This window comes from Macrobrachium nipponense, chromosome 3 (genome assembly GCF_015104395.2).
Source record: "Macrobrachium nipponense isolate FS-2020 chromosome 3, ASM1510439v2, whole genome shotgun sequence".
Classification (NCBI taxonomy): domain Eukaryota; kingdom Metazoa; phylum Arthropoda; class Malacostraca; order Decapoda; family Palaemonidae; genus Macrobrachium; species Macrobrachium nipponense.
This window is the reverse complement of record NC_087202.1, coordinates 122,767,498-122,792,501: the sequence shown is the minus strand read 5'-3', so window position 1 is coordinate 122,792,501 and position 25,004 is coordinate 122,767,498. Positions and strand designations below refer to the sequence as shown.

The following is a 25,004-nucleotide window of genomic DNA, read 5'->3' as shown; positions in this document are numbered from 1 at the left end:
AGGATGTGATTGACCTTTCCATCACGGCTACCACTGCCTACCTCTGTTGCTTTCTATGGGCGACGGCTGTATACCCGATCACGAAGGGCATTGTTGTCCTTCCAGAGGGAGGGTGCTGGCTCCTCTGTTGACCTTCCGTAATACGTATATGAGTTGGTAGTCAAGGTGCTCGCGATGCCCTGGATTACTCTTTGTAACGTGAGACTCTGTACACTGTAATCATAGACTGCTGTAATGTGAGGCTTTACCCTTGGCTGGGTATCAGATTGGTGAAGAACTTGAGATTGATTCATTGGTGACGTTGTTAATGGTTATTATTATATTGTTGAAGACTAATTGGAGCTTGTTATTCGGCGTTATCACTCAGTGCTGTTGTATTGGACACCAGTGAAGTTGTTCAGCTGTATTTTTATGTGTTGTTGACATTATTTAAGCAAGAGTTTTCATTGCACATGTAACAAATGCCAAAAATTCACGTGAATAGGGCATCAATTGTTAACATTAGCCTGTGTTTACCCCCATCAGATTAAGATGATAAGCAAGAAAATTGCCCTTTTCACAATACCATAAGATATAATAGGAAATAAATGTCGCCTCGATCACCAGGCTATTTGGAGCCTATTCCAGGTTGCTTGTCAGGTTAGCCATGTAGTGACAGCGCTAGGCTACCCTACAATTGTCAATTAGAGCCTAAATGTTATCAGCAGTACTACGTATATAGCCTACCCCATTGATTAGAAGGGAGAGAGACTGCCATTCATATAATTTACTTGTCTGATAGTTGATGAGACTTGGACAAGTTGCTTCAGGCAAGCAAGGGATTGTTCCAGGAGTAGGATTCGATCTGCTGTTGTCATAGGCTGGTGTTACTGCAATAAGTGTGTTTTTTAAGATTGTTATTTTATATTGCGTAGGCTACCGTTTTAATAATATAGCTGTTTGCATAAATGTTTTACTTTTTAATTTAGGAGGTTTTTGTGGGAAAAGTCAACTTCAAGCAAATTGATTAATTCTCCTGTAATTTTTGGTACATTTATTGATGTGGTTATACATACTTTTTTTTTATTATACAGTTGTTATTGGTATTCATATCATCATCAAGTAGTTGAGACCAACCTTTGATTAATTTGGGTATCAGTTGCTTAAGGCTAGATATATACTGTTTGGGCCACAACAGAGCAGGCATTATGTCGCCACTTATAGACACTAAGTAGGTTCCTTCTGAAGCCATGTTGCAATTCTGTTTTTTTTTTTTTTTTTTGTCATTTTGTATGATTCACATGTAAAGTAAGTGCACCTATATAGCATATTTTGCAAAAAAAAAAAGTCTCATACCTAAAGTGCTTTGTGAAAATGTCAGAAATATGACATGAGGTTCAACCTCATTTCACAGTTTTGTTTAAATCCACATTTAACTTCAGCTAATTTAAGGCAGCCCTCAACCTTGAAACATAGAAATAATAGTACCTGTACATGCTTTTGTGATTTGTTGAGAGTTATGTCGTAATATTCAAAATGTACACTATGAAGTTTGTCAGCTAGAACTGGCAGTCATCTTATTACTATTGACCAGCTAGCAGGATTTTCTTATGAACATGCATAACTATATTCTCATAGTTGGTACATTTATGGTGCTTTGGCAGGTTATGTGAGGCTCCTACCTATTTTACATGCACTGTTATGAACATGATCTTTATTTTGATATTAGAGTAGGTTTTTCATTATAACAAGTGTACATATATGAGACTCAAAGTATTGTTTACAGTATCTGGGCAATGAACCGTTTAAGAAGGGATACTTTTATTATTAGGACAGTAGTTCATTTGAGTGTTAGTGGTCACAGTAAACTAGGAAAATTTTTTATTGTTGTGTATATTTCTGTACCATTGGATATTTTGGAGTTTGACTAATGATAGAATTCCTTTCAGGTTATAAAAGGCAGCTATAACTCAATGTAACCATGTCAGCAGAAACCAAGACCTCACCAGAAGATGAATCCATGTCTATCTCCCAGGATCCTGTTGAGGAAGATGAGAATCTCAGTGACATTGACTCACATGCTGGCAGTGAGCGTGATGCCATGTCTGAAGCCGGCTCTGAAACCCCCTCCATCTCTGACAAATCCAGTGCTCGGAACAGCCGCTCAACGTCTAACACTCCGACAAACACCAGATCAACCCGAAGCAGAGACAACCCGGAGTTTGTAGCTAAACAAAAATCCTTCATGGCCAAGATTCAAGCTGCAACGTCAGGGGTGGACAGCCCCATGGCGAGACCTGACACACCTGGAAAGAGGAAGAGAGATAGTAGTGCCTCATCAACACAGAGTTCCTCCAAGAAAAGAAAGTCGGGAAAAGCAGACAACAATGGTCAGGTAATGTTATGTACTGGTATTTCTGCATATGTACTGTTTTTTCTCTGGTTTTGTACAGTTACTTATTGTGTTACCAGTTAATGGGAGAGATCTGTACTGTTATGATCTTCGGTTATGAGAGAGAACAACTAATATATGCCATATGTTCCTCTTTAAAATTACACAGGGCATGGTCAACAGTAATTGAAACTAATCATGCTTTTGTAACCATGGAAATGGGTTAATATATTGTGCGGCATTTGCAAAAACATCGACACTAACATTTCTATCCTTGTTACCGTGTGGGTTTTTTTTTTGTTAATGGGTTCTTTCTCCTCTAGTTACAGGCAAGTTTTTAAAAAAAAATATCTGCTTCTCCAAAGTACAGTACTATACAGTATATCTCAACTGTTTTATATATATATATATATAGAGTACCATATTTTTTTTTTATAATTTTGTTCTAGCTTTTATTGTATATTTTTCTTTTTTTTTCTGTTATGAACAGGCATTACAGGCAATCCCTGGTTCTTGGTGATCCAGTTTTATGGGGCTTGTCTAGTGCCATAAAATCAGCGATAACCGAAACCCGGCGCGTTATGGCACCAGGCGCCAAATAATGAGAGTTATGGCGCCATAACATACCTAACAGAGGTGCCATTAACTGGTTATCATTGCTGTAAGTGCCATAAACTCGCTGAGTTTCGGTTAATGATGGTTTTTGCTTATCGGCACCCCGCTGTGAGCAGAACTCCTGCCAATAGACGGGGAATGCCTGTACAGAATTTTGCATTTTCTGGTACACATTTATTTTACTGCCTACTCCTAGGCCTTTGACTTCGAGAGAAAATGCTAGTTACAGGTGATAAAACTAGGATATACTTCAGGTAAATTTGGTCATTCATCACTAAGATGAGATAAGTGCTGGTCAGTCACATTAAGCAAAGATGTGGGGTGAAGGTCACTACAAGAATAGTATAAGAATTATCAGCAATGGATTCTTGAGTTATTTATTTAGGTGTTTATAGCCTTATCCACTTATTTTGGACAGATGAATGATATAGTTTGGGTTATGATTGATTATTTTAAAGGTCAAAGTTATGTTATGGTTAGTTTAGCAATGTAAGTCATTCATTCAAGTTATCTAGTGTGATAAGTTCTATACTGTTGTGGTTGATTTTAGTTTGTAAATAAACCAAGATTAAAATGTCAGTTTGTTCATGAAACTTACCTGACAGATATATATATAGCTGTATTCTCTGAAGTCCGACAGAATTTCAAATTCGCGGCACACGCATGGGCGCCAGGTGTGGCGGCCAGGTGGAGTACCCATTCCCGCCGCTGGGAGGCGGATATCAGGAAACTATTCCCATTTTCTATTCTATTTTTCTGTCGCCGGTCGGCGGTAAACAAACTGTTTACAGACCTCCGCCTAGGATTTTGAAACTTCATTAGCCGCTTAAGTATCCTAATTATTCTTTCGATTATTGACTTGGATTTGTGGCTAGGCATACGCTATCGTAAATTTTTTCATTGCATTTGATGTCTGAAGCTAGTTAGCCTAGTTTCAGACTTTGTTGTCTGCATGGGGTAAAGGTGAGGCTACCGGAACTTTCGGTAGACACTCCGCTTAGTGTATATATGAACGTTTACATGTTTTCTTTGCATAAGTTCAATGTACTTAGTGTAATGTGTGACTGATTACGGAAGAAGTAGGATTCATGTACGCATTTTTAGAGCGTGTTAGAATCAGGAGTTTTCCTCCACAGTAAACAGAAGTTAGAAATAATGAACCTTCTAACCTCCTGTAGATTTTTATTTTGCCTAACCCTGTGGTATGGCTTACGGGCCTAGAAGAAGTGTCTGCTAGAGGATTACATCAAGTAATCTAGACTAAAGTGCGCTCGCTCTCCAATCAGTGTTGTGAAGTGTTAGTGCCCCTTGTGTTGTGGAGGGGGCGTCAGATCGGCCCCATAATGCCTCTAGGCCTGGACCTCTGTCAGACTCCCAGGACTCAGGGAGAGGGCATGTCGAAAGCCGCAAGAGGGTTACGGGGGCTCCCCACCGATCTGGCGTCCCTTCGGCAGGACCTGTTGACGATTCCCAGGCTGCTAAAGATCGCTGCACGTGCACGAATCTTGAAGGATTGCTTCTCGTCCTCCGAGGCGTCCTCCCCGCGCAAGGGTTGGAGCTCTCGGTAGGACTCGCGCCCTCTAAGAAGCTTTAGAGAAGAGGACGCTTCACGTCCTCTCTCTCGTCAGGAGGGAACGTCAGATCGGCCCCATAACGCCTCTAGGAGGCCTAGACCTCTGTCGGACTCCAGGAAACCAGGGAGAGGGCATGTCAAAAGCCGAAGGAGGGTTACGGGTTTTCTTTTTCATGCTGATCTGGCTTCCTTTCGGCAGGTCCCTGTTGTCGCTTCCAGGCTGCCGAAGATCGAGCACGTGCACGAATCTTGAAGGATTGCTTCTCGTCCTCCGAGGCGTCCTCCCCACACAGGGGTTGGAGCTCTCGGAAGGGACTCGCGCCTCCTTAAGAAGCTCTCGTCACGAGAGGATGAAAGAGTCCTGTGCCCTGTCAGGGCTCTCAAATTTTATTTACTTAAACGAAGGAAGTAAGAGGTCCTTCAGGTAATTTGTGGTGCTCGGAGAAGAGACCACATTTACCCTTTTCGAAGAATGCACTGGCTCTTTTCCTAAGGGACATATTAAGGAGGCTCATTCATCTTGCCAGAAGAGTGATTTGAGCCTCCTGAGAGTGAACGCTCATTTATACATTATTAAGGAGGCTCATCATCACTTGCCAGAAGAGTGATTTGAGCCTCCTGCGAGTGAACGCTCATGAAGTTAGAGCTGTTTCAACCTCGCTAGCATTCCAAAAGAATATGGTAATCAAGGACATTCTTGATTCCACCTTTTTGGAGGAGCAACTCAGTAATTCGTCGTCCTCCCCCCCCTCCCTCATGGCGCTCCGTATACGTTATGTAACGTTCGCTTTACTTCGAAAGAGCATAAGTTTGACGTCCGGCAAGCTGCTTTGCACAGTCAAACAACTTTATGTCTCTGGTTCGGCATAAGAAGGGCAATTTAGACGTGAGGAAGCTTTTGAAGGTGCTCGACGTCCTATAAGTAGAGACATTCTCCAGTACGCTCGGCAAGCACCTTGCGAGGGTGTCTTTCGGACGCTCGGCGTTCCTGTTTTTGCTGAGGGCGTTTCTGGAGATGTTCTTTTGCATTACTAAGACGCAAGTTGCCGCACAGGCGGCCACTGTCTTTGTAAGAAGGTGGTATGAAGGTCTTTAAGGCCCGTCTTGAAGACGAAAGCCGTACGTCTTCCTTTAGTGTTCACACAACTTCAGGAGCAGCGTGCGGCTTCTCCCATGGAGACTCGCATGAGGACGTCCCTTGAAAATATTCAACGTCATCCGCAAAACGCGGTTCGTCATAACATTGAGATGTTGGCAAGGTCGCTCGCCAGGACCTTCCTCGGCGGGCCTTGCATGCTTCAGCGCTTATGAGGACGCTTTTGTGGACATTCGCCAGGACGCTTCGGTGGAAGCTCGACAGGACGCTTTGCGAGAGAAAAGACTTGTATACAGCGTCTTATTTGCTGTTCAGGGACGTTTCTTAGGACGCTTGGCGCTTTCTAAACGCTCGTCAAGAGGAGGTTTTTTCAAGGACTCTCCACAGGACAATTCCTTTACAGAAATTTTTAAAGAAGGATTCGGAGTTGAGCGGAGAGACATACCGAATTTTTTCTTCGATCCCTCTTGCCTCTTCATCGATTTCTCTGAGAATCGGGAAGATTATATACTCGGATTCCTGGGTGACTTTCGGTCATGTTAAAGGGTTTTTCCCCTATTAGCAAAAACTGCCAATTGTTTTGTCAAGTAAGGACGTTTTCCCCATTGTCAAGATACTAAACGTTTTGTCATTTGTAGTGGGGGACCCCTCATAAATGGGGTAGTTCTCTTTGACATAGATTTTAACGTTTTTATCGTTAAGGCGGATAACTCATTAACAATTTCGGAAGAGCTCTCATTCATTTTCAGAGGCTCATCCGGGGAGTAAGAAAAAGACTTGTATACTAGATCCAGGAAGTCTTATGTCCAATATCATAAGAACATTGAACGTCCTTTTCGATCCTCGGTTCTCTCTTGATGATCTCTATTCGAATATTACTCCCTTTTCTTGGCAAGAGTCTTGGCAAAGAATCAAGGAGTTCTTTTAAAAAGTCTCATTCATTAGAACATGGACAGTCGTTTTCCTTTCTTTCTCTCTTCCTCGTCGAGGAAAGATGTAGTAGAGAATTCGATGTTCAAATTACTACAATACTTACGTAGTTTATCTTTGCGTCATTTTGCTAACGCATGGGTCAAGTCATATACGCATATCGTATTTACCTCTGCGGATAGAAGCCGAAAGAACTGTTGTTCTAATGTATTTAATTGTCACTCCCTTCAACCTTCCAAGAGTTTTCGGAGTAAGAACAACTCTTCAGGTATTGTTAGACAACACCAACTCAGCTTCTGTATTTAGCGAATTTTGTTTCGTTTAAATATGCCTGCTTGAGAGTTTCCTTTTGCTCGATAATTTCATACCTATCCCTCGTAAAAGGGAGTAGCTGGCAACTCAGGCAGATAGTGCGAGACGATGAACAAGGCTGCTGTTACTGTGATCTACGCAGTACCGGCTAGCTCGGTGACATGCGAGGTTGGTTACGTCTCTCTCCCTTGCCGGAATGGCTGAATAAGCCGTCTCTCTGCCCTACAATCATGGATTTTAGCCTCGGGTTGAGGGAAAGGATTTCTAGTAATCTTGAATGAACACGCCTTCCGTTTACTTAGATAATTTCAACAAGATATCTCTTATACAGGGGGTCCTCGAGTTACGACGTTGATCCGTTCTTACGATGCATCGTAACACGATTTTCAGCGTAAGTCGGAACATTGAAAAATACCACATGATTTAATGTAAATACCTATCAATAACAACGAGAGAACAATTCCTTACCTTTATTAGTTTGATTGGCTTGCACACTGGAGAGGAAGCTGCGGTGCTGGAGAGACTGGGGGAGGTTAGTGAAGAGAAAAAGAACCTCCAGAAGTTGCTGGAGATGCACCAATAACCTTTCCATTTCAATTATTAGAACCACTACGCTGCTTAGTTATCACTGTCGCTGCATAGGAGCAGATCCTTTCACATGTTCAACGATGCGCTCTTTATCTTTGATAATGGTAGCAACGGTCGAACGGCTAAGGCCAAGCGAGCGGCCAATGTTTGTTGGCGTTTCTCCCTTCTCAGATCGCTTTATAATGTCCACTTTTAATTTTTTCCATGGTGATGGCCTTTCTTTTCTTCTTGATGCACTACCATCAGAAGAGTCCGCCTTGCGCTTGGGAGCCATAACAAAGAGCAAAAAGTTACAAAAACGATACAACACGAGGGAGAGAGAGGCAGTGTAAACAACCAAAATGGCGTATGGGCGAGGAATGAGCGTAGCGAAGTGACGCCGTCCTCTCCCCACCAAAAGCGTATTCTTCCGCCGTGCGAACTGAACTAGTTCGCGTTTTGTTTACGTTGCTTACGACGCTAAAACCGCGTAAGACGGAACGACGCAAAATATTATTTTTTATATTTTTATGGGGGCGCGTTCGTAACCACGAAACATCGTAAGTCGGAGAACCAGCGTAACCCGAGGACTTACTGTACTTGTTCGGTGCGGGTTTACCGCACGGTAACAGAATTCTGTACGAATCTACCGCGGCATAGCACTATAATAATGCTCTCCTGCTTATGCAAAGCGCAGCCTTATTTAGGGAAGGAAGCAGACTGAGTGAGGGAATGGATGAGTTTGCTGGGGACCATTTCCTCGCTGGAGAAGCTTGTTTTCCCTGAATAAACAGCAATTCAGACCTCTACATTTTTTCCTCACGAAGAAATTGGAATAACATCAAAGATCTAGTAATAATTCTAATTTTCTCTCAACGGCTTGAGGATCACCTCGGGTGATAGCGAGAGGGTGCCAGACATCCGAACAGAGGAAACAGATGTTCTGGCACATTGTCTGAAAGAATTGGAAGCCAAACTGGTCGGCTCTCCAGTTCCTCGAAGGGTGAGTTTGGATCGAGTGGCCCAAATCATCTCGGATAATTTCTCAGCTCTCTCATAGCTCAAGAAGAGAGAGTTGGTTATGGCTTGGGCACGGAACGTAACGATCCTCAAGAGGTTCGTTAAACTAGTGCACGTCCGTGCGCGTCTTCTCGATCGAAGGCAACAACTACTGACGTCTGAGTAATCTCACTTAGAAGTATGTCGAAAGTTGAGGAGAGACTGAGGGCGTCCTTTCGTTAAGTTTTTCGTAATATTGAAGACGAAGGAGCTTCCTCTTAAGTTGTTCCCTTATTCATGATCTAGAGGATTAGCTTTAGTCTCCACATGTTGGCCTCTAAGAGGTTTTTGGATTCACAGAGGGTCAAGGTAATTCAGAGAATTGTCCAAAGACCCTTCCCGAGAGAATCGTGTAATCTAACATCGTCACTTAGTGAAGTATCTAATATCTCTCCTCTCTGAGTCTGAAGGCGTTCAGACTATCGAGAACGCGATAAGACTTCAAGATTAATGGCAGTCTTCTTGCCAAGGCAAAGCAGTGCTGCCTATTTTCAGTGTTCAATCGGAGGGGGCCGTTTCTGGAGATAGTGAAGGGAAATGACTGTTTCCTCCACCTCGACCTCTGTGAATTTCTTTATGGTTTTCTATCTTTCCGTATGAAGTATGAGATAAGCTAGAAGTCCTAACTATTGTAGAATATGCAAATATGTTGTTGATGGCCTCTAGGCTCAGAGATTCGGTTCTGTCAAACAACAAAGCTTCACGATCTTTGAGGTCTGGGGAGATCTTGAAATTCTCTGGATCGCAGGTTCTTCTGGGACGTAGACGTAGTCTGAGTTTCTGATGCCAAAAGCATTTCGAACCTATCCTTTCTGCGAACTTAATACACGTGACCAGAAAGGCTAACATTCTAACGCTCTAGCCACGGCAAAGAGGGTTAGTGAGGTTTTAGCCATCATCAGAGGTTTTAGCTTTAAAGGACATAATGCGGTCTATCCTCTAAGCCTTCCGTTCTTGAGAAAAACGAAAACCTGTCTAACCCTTGACCCGAAGGCTTGGAGACCAAGGGTATGGCACAAATTATTGGGCAAGGGCGGCATTAGAGAGTCCTGTGCCCTGTCGGGTCTCAAGTTTTATCTTGATAAAAAACTATAGAAAGTCGAGGTCAACGGACAATCTGCGGTGTTCCGTAAAAGATCAGACTGGTTCATGTCCAAGAACACCCTGGCATTATAGTTCTTTTAAGAAGTCTCATTCATTATGTTTGCATAAAGATTTGAGATTTTTCTTAATATGAATGCTCAAGAGGTGAGGGCGCGGCCTCGGAAGCATTTCAACAGAGCATGACACTCAGTAACATCCTGGAGTGCCACGCTTTAGCGAAGCAACTCTGGGTTCGCTTCACACTCCCGACAATCTGCGGTGTTCCGTAAAAGACCAGACTGGTTCATGTCCAAGAACACCCTGGCATTATAGCCAAGGAGTTCTTTTAAGAGGTCTCATTCATTATGTTTGCATAAAGATTTGAGATTTTTTTCTTAATATGAATGCTCAAGAGGTGAGGACGCGGCCTATGAATGCTCAAGAGGTGAGGACGCGGCCTCGGAAGCATTTCAACAGAGCATGACACTCGGTAACAATCCTGAGTGCCATGCTTTAGCGAAGCAACTCTGTGTTCGCTTCACACTCCCGACAGGATGTGAAGACGACATTTCAGATCCGTAAGTCGCTAGGACCATAACATATCCGTAGATTATATTATTGGGGGCAGGAAGCAACACGAATCCTATCCGATAGAAAAGGGATAGGTGTGCTTTTAACTTTGAAGGGTTGGTCGCTTGAGGCGCGTTCCTTTTCTTTAGCCTAGAAGTTATGGAACTAACTTTGATAGGTTAGGTCAGGTGGTGGTTTTAGCTTCGGTGCCCTCAGAAGTATGGTCATATGGTCTAGTCACATTGTGGTCACGCCCCCGTTTGACAGATCATCTAGAGCGCACCAGCATTACAGGTCTCTACCTCGCTGGCAACTCTAGTAACAACGCAGAAGCAGACTTTGGTGACAGTAATCACGAAGTCGGCTATGCTAACAGGTGAGGAACCAAGATGTATATCGTCTACTTAATTTAGTTTCCCAAAAATCCTATTCTGTCTCTTCCCACCATCCGAAGGGGGTGGGATTCAGCTATATATATATCTGTCAGGTAAGTTTCATGAACAAAATGTTATTGTTATAATACAATTAAGTTTGTTCATACTTACCTGGCAGATACCACCTGGCCGCCCACTGCGTGTGCCGCGAATTTTGAAATTCTGTCGGACTTCGGAGAATACAGCTATATATATATATCTGCCAGGTAAGTATGAACAAACTTAATTGTATTATAACAATAACATTTTCTGTATTGTAGTTATGTTTAGAGCCAAGACAAAACATTTCACAGGAACCTTTTCAGACTAAAGAATCTATGTAATATTGATTTTTAATTTATTTATTTTATTTTTTAGGACTATCAGAATGACAACTACTGTTGGGAATGCCATCGTGAAGGTGTCTTTATATGTTGCGAAATGTGTCCCAGAGTATTTCATCTGAAATGTGCTGGGATGGAGAAGGAGCCGGAAGAAGACTGGGCTTGTAGTGAATGTCATGCTGTTATGCAGGCAGAGAATATTGAAAACAGGTTTGTTTATTTGCATTCAGTTTTGGGGGTTATTTGCTGCAGGGACTTCAGCATGTGGGTATGCTCTGTGACCTCTGTTGCCCTGCAAGGGTGAGGTGTTGATACTGATGGATATTGTAGACAGATGTCAGTATACCTGGGTTGTGTTGTTTTATGCATTAACATGTTAATGGGAATTTGTATTCTTGGACTCATTGAAAATATGTTCATTGATGTTATGAGGAACCTTAGAGCTTAAGGGGAGATGTTTTACTCATGGGAATTATGACAAGACACATTTCATGCTTATTTTTACTCGCCAGAATTCAAGATGTATTTGTGTTTTTAGGATGAAATAATAATTCTCCGTTTTAGATTTAAAACATGCTATTTTGAATTTTGAAATACGATGTTAAGGAAAATTATACTGATTAATTCAACTTCATTTTATAGAATTGTTGGGAAATTTTAGAATATATGTCATTCTACAAAGTGGCTTGTGGCTTTTGTTCAACATCTTTCTTTTTCAGATCCCGAGCTATGCAACTCATATCAGTAGAGCAGCTTTGCACCCTGCTGAAGTTTGCCCTAAATCGATTGAAGACAATGCCTGGGGTAAGCTTTTTGTTAAACATAACCTCAATACAGTACAGAACAGGTTTCTTGAGCTTTTTTAGTGTATACATTCTGGCATTTAACTTTGTTCTTTGATACAGCACAGTTTTACTTATGGTATTTATTCCTTTTAGTGTAGTATGATGAGATAATACACTGTATATCGGAGGACATGAAAAAATTTCATATACATATTTAATGTTTATAGATTGAAATTCATATTTAATAATATTGGCATCATTTAATGATAGGTTCCCTTTTGGTAGGAATGCTGATAATATGCCCAATTAGTTAAGTTTGTAGGGAGTGTAGAAAATATTAGAAATATTTGGAAAAGAGAGTGTTGATGGAATTGAGAAATATGAAGAGGCAAGCTTGGCTCCTTTTGTATTTGATGACTAGAGAATACAGCAGAATAGAGCGTTTAGGAAAGGCATGAGATTTAGAAGAAAGATTGATCGAAATCAAACCTTTGTCTGCACGGTGGAACCCGATTTTTGTACAAAAAACGTTCCAGAACGTCTCACAGAGTTTGAAATGTATGAAATCAGAAACAGTAATTCCCATAAGGAACAATGTAAATACAATTAATGCGTTCCATGCACCCAAAAATATTTTTTTTTAATCATAGAGGATATACAGTTTTACATACAGAAAACAATGAGAAATATATATAAATGACTAATGAAAGGGATAAACATTTAACATCACTTCCCTTTATGGAAGACTTGTGTAGCATATGGAAGACGGAGAGCGGGTGAGAGGGAGGAGAGGTTATTGTTTGGAAGGGGAATCACCCTCCAGGAGGACTGCAGGTATCAAGAACCTATCTGGGGTTACTTCATTGTTTTTTATACTAGCACTAGGACCAGCTAGAGTCACTGGACCTCTGTCGCACAACAAAACTGTCTAAAGAGATGTGTTTCTGGTGTGTGTTTAAAATTTGCTGAAGTGAAACGAGTCATTGTCATTAAACATGTTGGAGACATAGATTACATCATCTTTGTTAGGATGACAATGCCCCACAAAAAATTTTTTGTATCATCCAACATTGCAGACATGTCCTTATTCACTGAAGTAGGCACATTATGTTTGCCCATTTGATTTTGTAATTTTTCAAACCAGCCTCTGCTGGTCTTGAATTCACTAACACCAGCTCTTTTTGTAGGCATTTTCTTACTTGAGATCAGCATGCAACATCCTTGCCTTTTTAAAAATTTGTCTCCAACACTTTACTACAAGTTCTTTTAAGTTCTTACAATTTTCAGTGTTTCTTGCCTTTTTTTACGGAAGGGCTGGCATGTGGAACTTTCTATGGCCCCATGATGATCTATTTAGCAGTTGCAATTGAATAAAAAAGCACAAAAAACGAACACAAATGCCGTATGGGTCGTGAGAGAACATGGGATGCTTTGTTAGGGAGCATTTCTGGATGTGCGAAATCTGAGGATATGTATGAAACCCAAGTTAAAATATTGTTGGAATGAGTCTACAAAAACTGAATTGTATGAAAACCAGGGCGTATGAAATCTGAGGTTTGTCTATTACAGTGATAAAAGGTGAAGTAATTTTATTTGCATATACTCTATATGGACTACTCAATAACTGGAGACTTCATAAGAACATGAATGAACCTGATCAGACAGTCCTATTGTTTTCTCAAGTTCAGCATTATTACGTAGTATTGACTGGCAATAAGTGATTGGATTCAAGGAGAAAAGGAGTCTTCAGACTGTCATCATCACTACAATGTTCCCCCATATTCAGAGGGGATGCCTACCAGACCCCTGCGAATAGTTGGTGTTTCAGAGAAAAGTCCGCGAATACAGGGGGTTCATTGTATTAACAGCCATCATCAGTGGTTTTTACCACACGATTGTGTTGTTTGTTTAGACTTATAGGGCTGCTGTATATTTGAATGAGAATTAACCTTCTCAGCATGACAGAGAAGTGGGACACCAAGGGGATGAAAGATCAAAAGGAGCAGGTGAAGTAAACTCTATAAACAGTTATAGACTGAAGGGATGCTGTACAAAGAATACTATTTAGTATTGCTTACAGTTTGCTGCTTAAGGGCAGCCAAAATTTATGCCAGGTAACAGAGCATTCAGACTGCAATCTTCTGCCAAGGTTGAGGAATCTGATACTCCCTCCCTTCGTCACCTCTCGGGGTCTCCGTAAAACCAGTCCCTTGTGGCCAGTCATGAGATCCACCATGATTTGCATAATCCTGTCAACGCAAGCAAAGAGTATAAAAGAAAAAAAAAAAACTTTTTGTCATAGGTAATAATTCTTGAAATTTTTACCTGCCCTTTTTATGACGTTTTGAATGAAAATTCCTCGTGTATCTCAGGAATTGTTGTATGCCATGTCCTTCACGTCTTCATGGTTTGTTGCTAATACCATTTCCATATCAGCAGTTTCATACTTGTCTTTTATCCTTCACAAATATCTTATCAGTAACTTATCATTGAGTTAAGCGTTTATATCATAAAATAAGTAGAGTGAAGATGTTGGCATGTTTATCAGAGAATTGGAGTTTCAGGTTTGTGGCCAAGGATGAGCACCAGGTCCATCGTTGTTTATGGTAGTAATGGAATAAACTACGCCAGGGTGCAGAATCTAAGCAAATGTCCAGTTGGAAGAGTGGATATGTATAGATGTTGTGGGAAAATTGTGTTGTTGAATACAATGATACTCTTCAGATGTTATGGATGATGTCACAGATGTTGAGGGTTGCTTAGAGTTATGATGCAACAACATACCTAACATAGGTGCCATTAACCGGTTATCGGTGCCATGAGCGCCACAAATGGCAGAGTTTTGGTTAATGGCAGTTTTCGCTTATGAGCGCCTTGCCCTATACTGGGGACTGCCTGTACTGAATTTGGGAAGAAATATGAGAAAGGTGCTGAGAAATGCATCATCTAGAAACTGGAAAATAGAGTGAGATCGTAAGGAAGAGGAGTAATCAGTAATAGTAGGTAGGAAAGTATATTAGGGTCCAGAAAATCACAGTAAAAGGTCAAAAATGAAGACAGGCCAGGTAGTGGTTTAGGCATTGAGGTGCAAGAAACTGTTAAACCCATTTTGCAAGTGATCAATGAAGTGAAAACCTGAAGTAAAAGTCTTTATGTTGGTAGTGATGTGGAACAAGAAATGTGAAGTCTAAAGATTTATCTTTGGATATCATAAATATCCTTCATGTATGGAAAGTCTTTAATTTATGATGCTTAGTATCTGTATTGGGTGCAAAGGTCAGACCTAAATTATTCATGACAATAGTGTATGATCATTGCCTTTGTTAAAAAGCTAACTGTTCATGAAATGTTAGCTTTTTTATGATAATAAAGATTCTATTTAATTTTATTATTGGCTACTTTGCTGCTTCTTTGTTAATTTATTAAGCTTAATATTTCATAATATATTTTTTATTCAACAGATGGAACCATTCACAAAACCTGTAGATACTACAGAATTTCCTACTTATGAAGATGTTGTGGTCCATCCAGTTGACTTCACCTCCCTCGAGCGCAACATAAAGAGAAAGTTTTATGGTTCTACGGAAGCATTTTCTTCGGACGCCAGATGGATTGTACATAATTCTGTGATATTTAATGGAGGTGAGTTGTCAGTTAGTCATAATGTATAGAATTATTTTTGCATTTGGGTTTGAGTGCTCTCATCTGTCTTTCGCAAGCAAGCGTCCTGTCGTATATATATCACATTAAATTTGGATTCTGCAGATGTGAAAAGGAAGATTGTTTATCTTTCCAGCAAACTCCAAAGTGACTTCAATGGCAAGGTCATTGGTTAAGATTCTGAAGCAGGATATGAGTGAAATAGAGACCTGCCCAGACTGTTACATGAATGCTCATCAAAAACCAAATAGTTGGTTTACTGAAGCTTGCGTAAGTATTGAAATGTATGTTTTGTACATGCAACTTCCCCGGCAGATATATACTTAGCTTATGTCTCTGACGTCCGACAGAAATTCGAATTTCGCGGCACACGCTGCAGGTAGGTCAGGTGATCTACCCCCCTGCCGCTGGGTGGCAGGAATAGGAACCGTTCCCGTTCTAGAACCAGATTTTCTCTGTCGCGGTAGTGTCAACATATGTTGTTGCTACCTCCTGACTTGATTTTCGTTTTTCATCGCCATCGATCTTCTGGGCTGTCTTTTGCAGGGAAGTACTGGGTCTTTGGTTCGGCATACGCTTTTATTAACTTTTTAATGAATTTTGGCTTTTCGAAAATCTTCGAAGAATATATGACGTGTAACTACCGAAATTTCGGTAGACACTCACATAGTTTGCAAGAAAGGGAAATATTAATATTTATTCATTAATACGTGTAATAAGTGTTAGAATTGATTGAGGAAATATACTGACTTCCTACTTTAGGGAGTCAGTAAAGCATGTAACTAGATACGTTTCTTTTAAAAGTTTTTTGGAAACTCGTACTAACGAGCAATTAGAGTATTAACAGTACTAGTAGTGTTGCATCCTCATCACCTTCTTACTTCGCAGAAACTTCAAATTCATAATTGCAATTTGAAGACAAGGATTGTGGCTCAAATGCGAGCTATTGAAAGGTAAGAAGTGATTACTAGTGTTCCCCATTGCAGTGGAGGGTGTGTCTGATCGGCTCTGTCTCGCTCCCAGGCCTAGACCTCTTTCAAGCTCCCAAGCCCAGGGGAGAAGGAATGTCGAAAAGCCGTAATGGAGGTTTCAGAGAATCCCCACCGGTCAGGCGTCCCCTCGGCAGGTTCTGTAGAGCGTCCCAGACTGCCAAGGATAGCCATTGAAAAGGCATCCTTAAAAAAGTGCGTTTCTTCATCTTACATCCGAAAAGACGAAGAATGTATATGTTTTGATGATCTAGCGCGTTCTCTGAAAACTAAGAGAACACTGAGCAAGAGCCAGCCAGGAACTTAGGAAGCCGCGTTCCAGCAAGCTAGCGTGAGCCACGCTCCAACAGCCAGCAGCGAGCCGCGTTCCAGAAAACAGACTAGCGCGAGCCGCGTTCCTACAAACCAAAACGCGAGCCGCGTTCTAGCAACTGAGCGCGAGCCGCGTTCTAGAAAATTTTTCTTGGCGCAAGGCGCCTTCAAAGAGACGAAGCGCCAGCCTGGCGCAAATTGCGCCAGAAAAACAGACGGCTAGAGCAAGGAGCCTTATAGTACAGTGGCAATCAGAACGATCCTTCCATTGAACGTTTCCGGGCAAGAGGCTCTTTCTAATAGGGGTCTAGTAGGCGCTCGGAACTATCAGGGCGCACGGGACCTTCCACGCAAGCGAACGTTCCAGGAGCGAGTCTCCTTTCTAGCGTGCGGAACATTCCAGGCGCGCGGAACTATCCAGGCGCTAGGCGCAAGGAGCCAGGCGCCAGAATATTCCAAATCTTCTTATGAGAGAGAGGTCAGTCGCGAGGCTCCTCTTTGAGTTTTTAACTTGAGCAACTTTCCCCTGGCAAAGGTGCAAGATGTCGCACAGGCGGCCGTCGCGTTTGTCAGAAGGATTCTGATACTAAGAGAAGCCATTTTTTCATTATTCAGAAGACTCCTGTGTTTGGCAGTTCCTCTCAATGCGGACTCTCTCCTTCATTCATGCTCTTCCCTCGTTATGAAGAGGCAAGAGCTTTGGGAGTTTTTCTTATAAGAATCTCATCGACGTTTAAGGAGATATATATATACTCTTTCTATCATTCTATTAACGAAAAGAACGAAGACAGTAAAAATTTTTCCTTTCTCTATCTGCCTCGGCAGGGAAAGAAGGTAGTAGAGTATCTGCTGTATGAGAATACGATACGGCAAATCACACATACCGTAGTTACTTCTTTGCAGAGCAACTCAATTACCAGTATCCTTCCAGGAATTTCCTAGGAAGGACTAAGCTTAAAGGGATGTTAAGACAACACCTACTTAGCTTCTAGATTTATCGAAGTCTTGTTTCGCTTAAATATGCATGAATAAGAACTTCCTGAAGTTCGATTATAATTTTATAAGATTCCTTTATTTAATGGAGTAGCTGGCTGAGAGAGAGGTCAGTCGCGAGGCTCCTCTTTGAGTTTTTAACTTGAGCAACTTTCCCCTGGCAAAGGTGCAAGATGTCGCACAGGCGGCCGCCGTCGCGTTTGTCAGAAGGATTCTGATACTAAGAGAAGCCATTTTTTCATTATTCAGAAGACTCCTGTGTTTGGCAGTTCCTCTCAATGCGGACTCTCTCCTTCATTCATGCTCTTCCCTCGTTATGAAGAGGCAAGAGCTTTGGGAGTTTTTCTTATAAGAATCTCATCGACGTTTAAGGAGATATATATATACTCTTTCTATCATTCTATTAACGAAAAGAACGAAGACAGTAAAAATTTTTCCTTTCTCTATCTGCCTCGGCAGGGAAAGAAGGTAGTAGAGTATCTGCTGTATGAGAATACGATACGGCAAATCACACATACCGTAGTTACTTCTTTGCAGAGCAACTCAATTACCAGTATCCTTCCAGGAATTTCCTAGGAAGGACTAAGCTTAAAGGGATTGTTAAGACAACACCTACTTAGCTTCTAGATTTATCGAAGTCTTGTTTCGCTTAAATATGCATGAATAAGAACTTCCTGAAGTTCGATTATAATTTTATAAGATTCCTTTATTTAATGGAGTAGCTGGAAATCTGGCAGAGGTAAGGCCAGACGGGCGGGCTAACGGAGACTGCTACGCGGCCTTAGAGACCAACGCAAGTTAGTAAGAAGTAGTAGTAAGAGAACATGTAGGTGTCGGTAATGAGTGGTGGTTACATGTCTCTCTCCTGCGGGATGGAATAACTAACCGTGTCTCTCCCCTACAATCGCGGTTTTAGCCTCGGATTGAGGGGATAGTTAAGCAAACATAATATAATATTGTCTGCCTTTTGCTAAGAAGCTTTCAATAAGAAAGATATTACAACATTTCAAGGTAACATTATTAAAGGATTCTAACGCAGCGGAACTCTATATTATATGATGCTCTCATGCTTACGAAAGCATGGCTTATTAGAGTACATGCTTAGTGAGAAGATGAATGTAGTAAAAGAGAATTCACTTTAAGACTACGTATGGTCAAGTCTTATATGCACATACCGAGGTTAACTACAGAATTCCTAGTATCCTTACAAAGGTTTCCTAGATTAATGCTGTTTACCACAATGTGACAGTATTATAAAGGATTCTAATACGGCAGAGCACGATATAATATAATTCTCTCATCCTTTCGAGAAACGCACACAACCCTTTTAGAATCGGATATTGCTCAAGAGAAGATGGGTGAGTCGGATGGGAAACATTCTCTTAGTGGCAGAAGTTGTTTCCCTGAATGGACTATACTACGTATATAAAAAGTTTTTTCCTACTAAGAACGGAATTAACACGTGAAGGATGTCGGGTACCATAAGGGCACAGATGTTCTGGCACATAACCTTAAAAGAACTAGAAGGAAGCGCCAGCCTGGCGCAAAGCGTCAGAAGCGCCAGCCTGGCGCAAATTGCGCCAGAAGCGCCAGCCTGGCGCAAATTGCGCCAGAAGCGCCAGCCTGGCGCAATGCGCCAGAAGCACCATCCAAGATATTTTCTCGTTTTAGCGAGTTATTAACCTAAGAGGTCCAGTAGTGGTGGTTTGGTGTTTGCTTCTCACCTCGGTGGTCGCGGGTTCGATTCTCGGCCATTCCATTGAGGAGTGAGAGATGTGGATTTCTGGTGATAGAAGTTCACTCTCGACGTGGTTCGGAAGTCACGTAAAAACACCATACAAACAAACAAACAAACCAGTAGCCTCTCGGAGGCTCGGTAACGGCAAGATTCGTTCCTGATTTCGTTACCCATTTAATCGGAAAGGGGTCGCTTACAAGGAATGATGAAATGATTTATTTTAATCACTTAGGCCAATTCCACGACACACTCATATCGCAAAGAGCATCGAGAATCTCTTTTTTCGCCCCTGTTCGCGTTAACAAAAGAGAACCTATTTGGGAACAGACACGGAACGTAACGATCCTTAAAGGTTCGATGCAAGATTTTGCATGTCTGTGAGAACCTTCTCGATCGAAGACAATAACTGTTAACGTATGTCTAACATTTATTGAAAAGAGTTTTGAGAACCTGCGGAAAGTCTTCTTCATAGATCTCTTCGCAAGGTAGAAGACGAACAGGCTTCCTATAGACTGCTTCCTTTTCCTCGAACCAAGAGAGGTAGCAATATACGACATCTTTAATTTAAAGAAGGGGAATAAACTTTAGTCTTTTTCCCCTAGTTATAAATTCTTAACAGATATTAAGATAAATGGGCGTCAAAGGAAGAGAGGATGAATGCCTCATTTTGGCCTTAGAGAGGTGGATTCACAGAAGTCACGTTCTTCTCACAGCATGTTTCGTAAGGCTTTTCCAAGAGTATCTGGATATTCTATCAGAATCTATTATAAATAGACCTGAAAAACCTCTCCACTCTGAGTCTTTCCGCGTGCAGACTGACCAGAAGTGGACATGAATGAGAGGATTTTTCAAGGTAAATGACAATAGTCATGGCTAAGACATAGAATTGCTGCAGATCGTGCTAGATGGAATGAGGAAACTGTCCTCTTCCGATACCTCTGTGAACCACATAGCGAGGTTCTTTCTTCACTTTCAGAGGGAAGAATCACCTAGGTATATATCTGCTATCAAAGAACGCAGTAAAAGGCTATACTCTGTCTCTACAAGGGGAATTAGAGATAACAGAAGATTAAGATCTTCGGGATCTTATACGATACCGCAATACGACAAAGAGTAGGATATCATGTACTTCGAATGGGATCTTTTTGTGGCCACAGATTCCGTGTTCCGACAAAATGGAACTGCTCCTCATCAAACTTCTTTGAGAAAGTTTATGAAGGAATTCTTTGTTTCTCTTAGCCCTAAACGACCAAGAAGACAAGTGAATTTTTTGTGCATTGGAATCTCGCATCAGATTCAATGGAGACTCGGCAATGGGTTCTTGCCAGCATAGTATGTCTGGCAAAAAGAACTAAAACCCTCTATTCCTGACGCAAACGCTTTCAGATAGAAGTTTCGTTGCCCAGGCAGGGTACTTACTTTTTCATCTACAGAAGAAGAGATGGTTTAAACGTTTGCCTACAGAGTCTTCGGGGTGCGATGAGGGCTCGAAATGCTTCCCAGAAGGTATTCAGAAGGATACAATAAGAGCTAGAAATCAGGGTTCCGCCCAATTTCAGCTCGGAGTCTCCTTCGACTTCCAGACTCCTTCTCTTCCTTCGGGCAAGGATAGGGAAGATTCTGCAACGAGGAACCTCATCAACATGTAAGAAGGGATCTCGTTAGCAAAGGAAGTATTCACGAAGGATCCTCCTCGGAGGAAGACTCTTCTCTCTCGTATTGTTAGATATCCTGTCGTCTACTGGATGTAGCTGACTACAATCACCTCCCCTTGCCAGGGGCCAAAAGATCAAAGGGGAAGAATTTCTTCCACCCTTCTCCAGTCTCCTGATAACTATGTGGTTGTTCAGGACTCTCGGACAATGTAGCGCCAGCCAGGCGCCAAATGCCAATACAGGCGAAAAACGCCAGAGGCAGACAGTTCCAAGGAACTCTGTCATGGTCGGATACTGAGAAGGAGCGGGCCTCCAACCTGGCAAATCGGACAGATATAAGAGTGTCCGATGTGGACATCGCCAGGCAGCCTAGAGACTCTTCCAAGCTCGAAGCTCCAGCAAGTGTGGAGGAGCCAAGCCAGGCGCGAGGCGCCAGCCAGGCTCTAGAAGCCAGCCAGGCGCCATCCAGGTGCCAGGCTCCTTCAAGACTAGGCTCCAGTCAGGATTGAGGGTCCATCCAGGCGCAAGGCTCCTTCCAGTAAAGAGAAACCTAAAGCTCTGTCATGTAAGAGGGCTAGTCCCCATTGATATGATACAGGTAAGGCTCTGCCTTGTAAGTGGGTCAGCCCCCATTGGCACGATCCGAGAAGGCTCTGTCATGTAAGCGGGCTAGCCCCCATTGACATGATCCAGAAGGGTTTGTCAGTCATAGGTCCCTACCTCGCTGAAACTCTTGAGGCATGCAGACTCATAGACAGTAATCATGAAGTCTTCTGCCAAGCTCCAGGCGCAAGGCGCCAGCCAGACGCAAGGCTCCAGCCAGGCACGAGGCGCTAGCCAGGAGGGAGGAGCCAATCAGGCGCAGCCGAGGCGCGAGGCTCCAGCCAGGCTCTAGGCGCCATTCAGGCGCAAGGCTCCAGCCAGGCGCGAGGCGCTAGACAGGCGCTAGGTGCCTGCCAGGCACGAAGCGCTAGCCAGGCTCCAGGCTTCACCCAGAAGAGATCTATATCAAAGAATGCCCTGCCCTGGCCTTCTTTGAGACAATGTGATCTCCTAAGCACTTGACAAGTGCATTGATGATTCCTTCAAACAGCTGAGAATTAAAAGAGCATGAAGTGCGAGCTTTTCTGAATTCTTGTTCTTTCCTTAACAATATGTCATAAGGACATATTAGCTGTCACATACGGGAGATGCAACTCTGTGTTGACTTCCCATATCCGAAGGATGCCAAGATAACCTACGAGAGATCCTTCTCTCTTGTTTGATACTTGGTCTGCGGATACATTGCTGGGATAGGGAGCCGATACTGATCCTTAACTAGTGAGTTAAATTTTATTTAACGTCGTGTTTTTTCTTTGGGTTGTTTGAAAGGAGTTTGGGGATAACTCTTTTCAACTTAAGCACTAACCCTCGTGTTAGGATCAGGTGATCGGGATCGGTGTTGTGCTCCTTAATTATGTCACTAGGCATAGGCATATTGTCATGTAAGAGGCTCTGTCGAGTAAATGGATAAGACCCCATCGACAGACCCACAAGAACTCTTAGCCATAGGTCACATCCTCGCTGAGGCTCTTGAGGCGAAGCAGATTCCTAGGCATTAGCCATGGAATCTTCCGCCTGAACAAGTAGGAACCAAGGTTTTATTTTTTTTTATTACCTACAACGTATGTTGTTTACCTGTCTATTCAGTAAATAGTTGTCTCTTACCCACCACCAAGGGTGTCAATCAGCTAAGTATATATCTGCCGGGGAAGTTGCATGTACAAAAATGATATTGTTAGAATACAATAAAGTTTTGTACATACTTACCCGGCAGATATATACGATGAATGGCCCACCCAGCCTCCCCTCAGGAGACAGGTGGAAGAGAAAATCTGGTTCTAGAACGGGAATGGTTCCTATTCCTGCCACCCAGCGGCAGGGGGGTAGATCAACTGACCTACCTGCAGCGTGTGCCGCGAAATTCGTTTGAGTTCAGTCAGTTTCTCACTTTCCTTTCTTTCTAGTTATACTGTTCCAAGTGTCAGATCTCGGACTTGACCCTTGAAATTTTGTCAAGATATTATAGTAACCAAGTTCAATAATGAAAGTTGTTCATAATATATATTGAAGCATAGTTGCAAGAAAATATTTTTTTGTTGACCAGTTAAGCACAAAAATACTAATTGTTATATTTACCATATCTCATCTAGAGTACACAGATTGCATCCAAGTACAAAAAGTATTTTTGTCACCTAGTTGTTTTATTGAAATTGTTTTTGACTATACAGCCATTTTTTGTATACTCAACAATGATTATAGATATACAAAATCTATCACTTTATTTGCAAAAAGAAAAGTAGTAAGTTTGAAATATAAACAGAAAAAGAAACCCAAGCCCACAATTAAAATATAAACAGAAAAAGAAACCCAAGTCCTCAATATTAGTTTTATTCAGATCTATTAATACTAATGATCATGCTCAGCTGTTACTTAAGATATACATTTTCTTCCTGTAATAACAGTCGTAGCTTATTAGACATGACACAAATGACCTTTCACTATACATCACAAAGATTCACTTCCATTAAACTTTATTCACTACTAGACCGGTTGATGGCATGTGACAGTACACCACAAACTTCAGGCCTCTTTTCCCAGTTTCTCACTGGGAGAGAGAGTACTTGCAGAGGATGTTTTACTTTTAAAAATAATCTCAAATACTTCCAACAAAAGGTAGACTATTCATGACACTGACTCCATTCTGGTTGATGATTTAATGAATAAAAGGTTTTATACCCAGTCATCAGGAGTGGTTTAGGGCTGATGTATTTCCAATCATGCAAGTAAATTCCACCATGGTGGTCTCTGCTTCTCTGGCCAGCTGGGTCATTACCAATGAGATGTATATTCCCAGTTCCCTTAGAATCAATAAATGATAATGTTTAGCCTAGGAGGTTCACCAGTATGGAAACTTCGTCGTGAATGTCTTTTGTGCACAGAAAGAAGTCCAACAATGTATTATTAGCTTGGTCACATTGATGCAACCAAAGGTCTTGTGAAGGTTCCCAGAATTCAATACTTGACTAGTAATGCCTGGCATGTTCATTGAAAGACAGTGCCCGGGGATGAGGTGGACTGAAGCATCTTAAGAGTGGATGCCAACCCTTTGGTGTTGGAGGGTATAGACATTGTCTCACTAACTGAAGTGAACGGGCATTTAATGTGGAAAGGATTGGAGCATATGTTGCCGAAACCAGTAAAAGCAGGGAGGTGGGTGAGAATACGTACTGACTCAAAATTTGATTTATAGGATGTGACTCATGCATTTTTCCACTTTTATTTGTATGAACATACCATTGTGGTGGGTCTTGTGCTACCAGTCAGTTGGGATCAGAGGTTATAATTTAGCTCCACTGTCTGTCTGTCATTAAGGGGATTGAACTTCTTGCAACTGCATCTATAAGTCTATTCAAGGACTCCTCTGCTTTTTCCTCCTTCCATAAATTTGCTGGTCACAATTTCTGTATAAATCTATTATGTAATCTTAATATTCAGTGTCCCTGTCCTACCCCCTCGCCTTTCCAAGTGAGGCAAGCACAGAAGAATAATGCTTGATCTTGCATGTTGGTATGGTTAGGTCCATTTTATACATTGAATAAGGCTTGTATTTATAGTAAATTACGTACTTTGCAGAAAAATGTCATGCTGTGAAAGCATTGTACTTTCTCTCAAGCTAAAGCCTGTTAGTTGTAATAGCCTTCAAAAGTCATCTGTGAAATATGTGAAGATGTAGAAATTTGAGCTCATGACAGTACCTAATATCAAAATTCAGAAATTTTGAAGGATTCTATGTAATATTTTATTGTGAAAGGTATTTGAAATAGTTCCTCACCCCTCATACCACTGATATTTTATAGTGAAAAGATGTAGAATAGTTCCATACCTTTCATACTGCAA

At 41.7% G+C, this 25,004-nt stretch overlaps 1 protein-coding gene and 1 long non-coding RNA gene across 2 annotated transcripts in view; one reads left to right on the top strand and one right to left on the bottom strand.

The window, feature by feature from the left end:
- Positions 1-1,783: 1,783 nt before the first annotated feature.
- LOC135222020 (uncharacterized) lies at positions 1,784-14,136 on the bottom strand. Its single transcript, XR_010316156.1, has 2 exons — positions 14,044-14,136; positions 1,784-2,285 (listed from the first exon to the last, which is right to left on the bottom strand). It is a non-coding gene; the product is annotated as an uncharacterized LOC135222020 (long non-coding RNA).
- LOC135222019 (MYND-type zinc finger-containing chromatin reader ZMYND8-like) overlaps positions 1,961-25,004 on the top strand; it is an 87,467-nt gene continuing 64,423 nt past the window's right edge. The window contains 5 exon segments of the mRNA XM_064260145.1: positions 1,961-2,374; positions 10,968-11,143; positions 11,653-11,737; positions 15,180-15,360; positions 15,515-15,648. Coding sequence (XP_064116215.1) covers positions 1,961-2,374; positions 10,968-11,143; positions 11,653-11,737; positions 15,180-15,360; positions 15,515-15,648 — 990 coding nt within the window.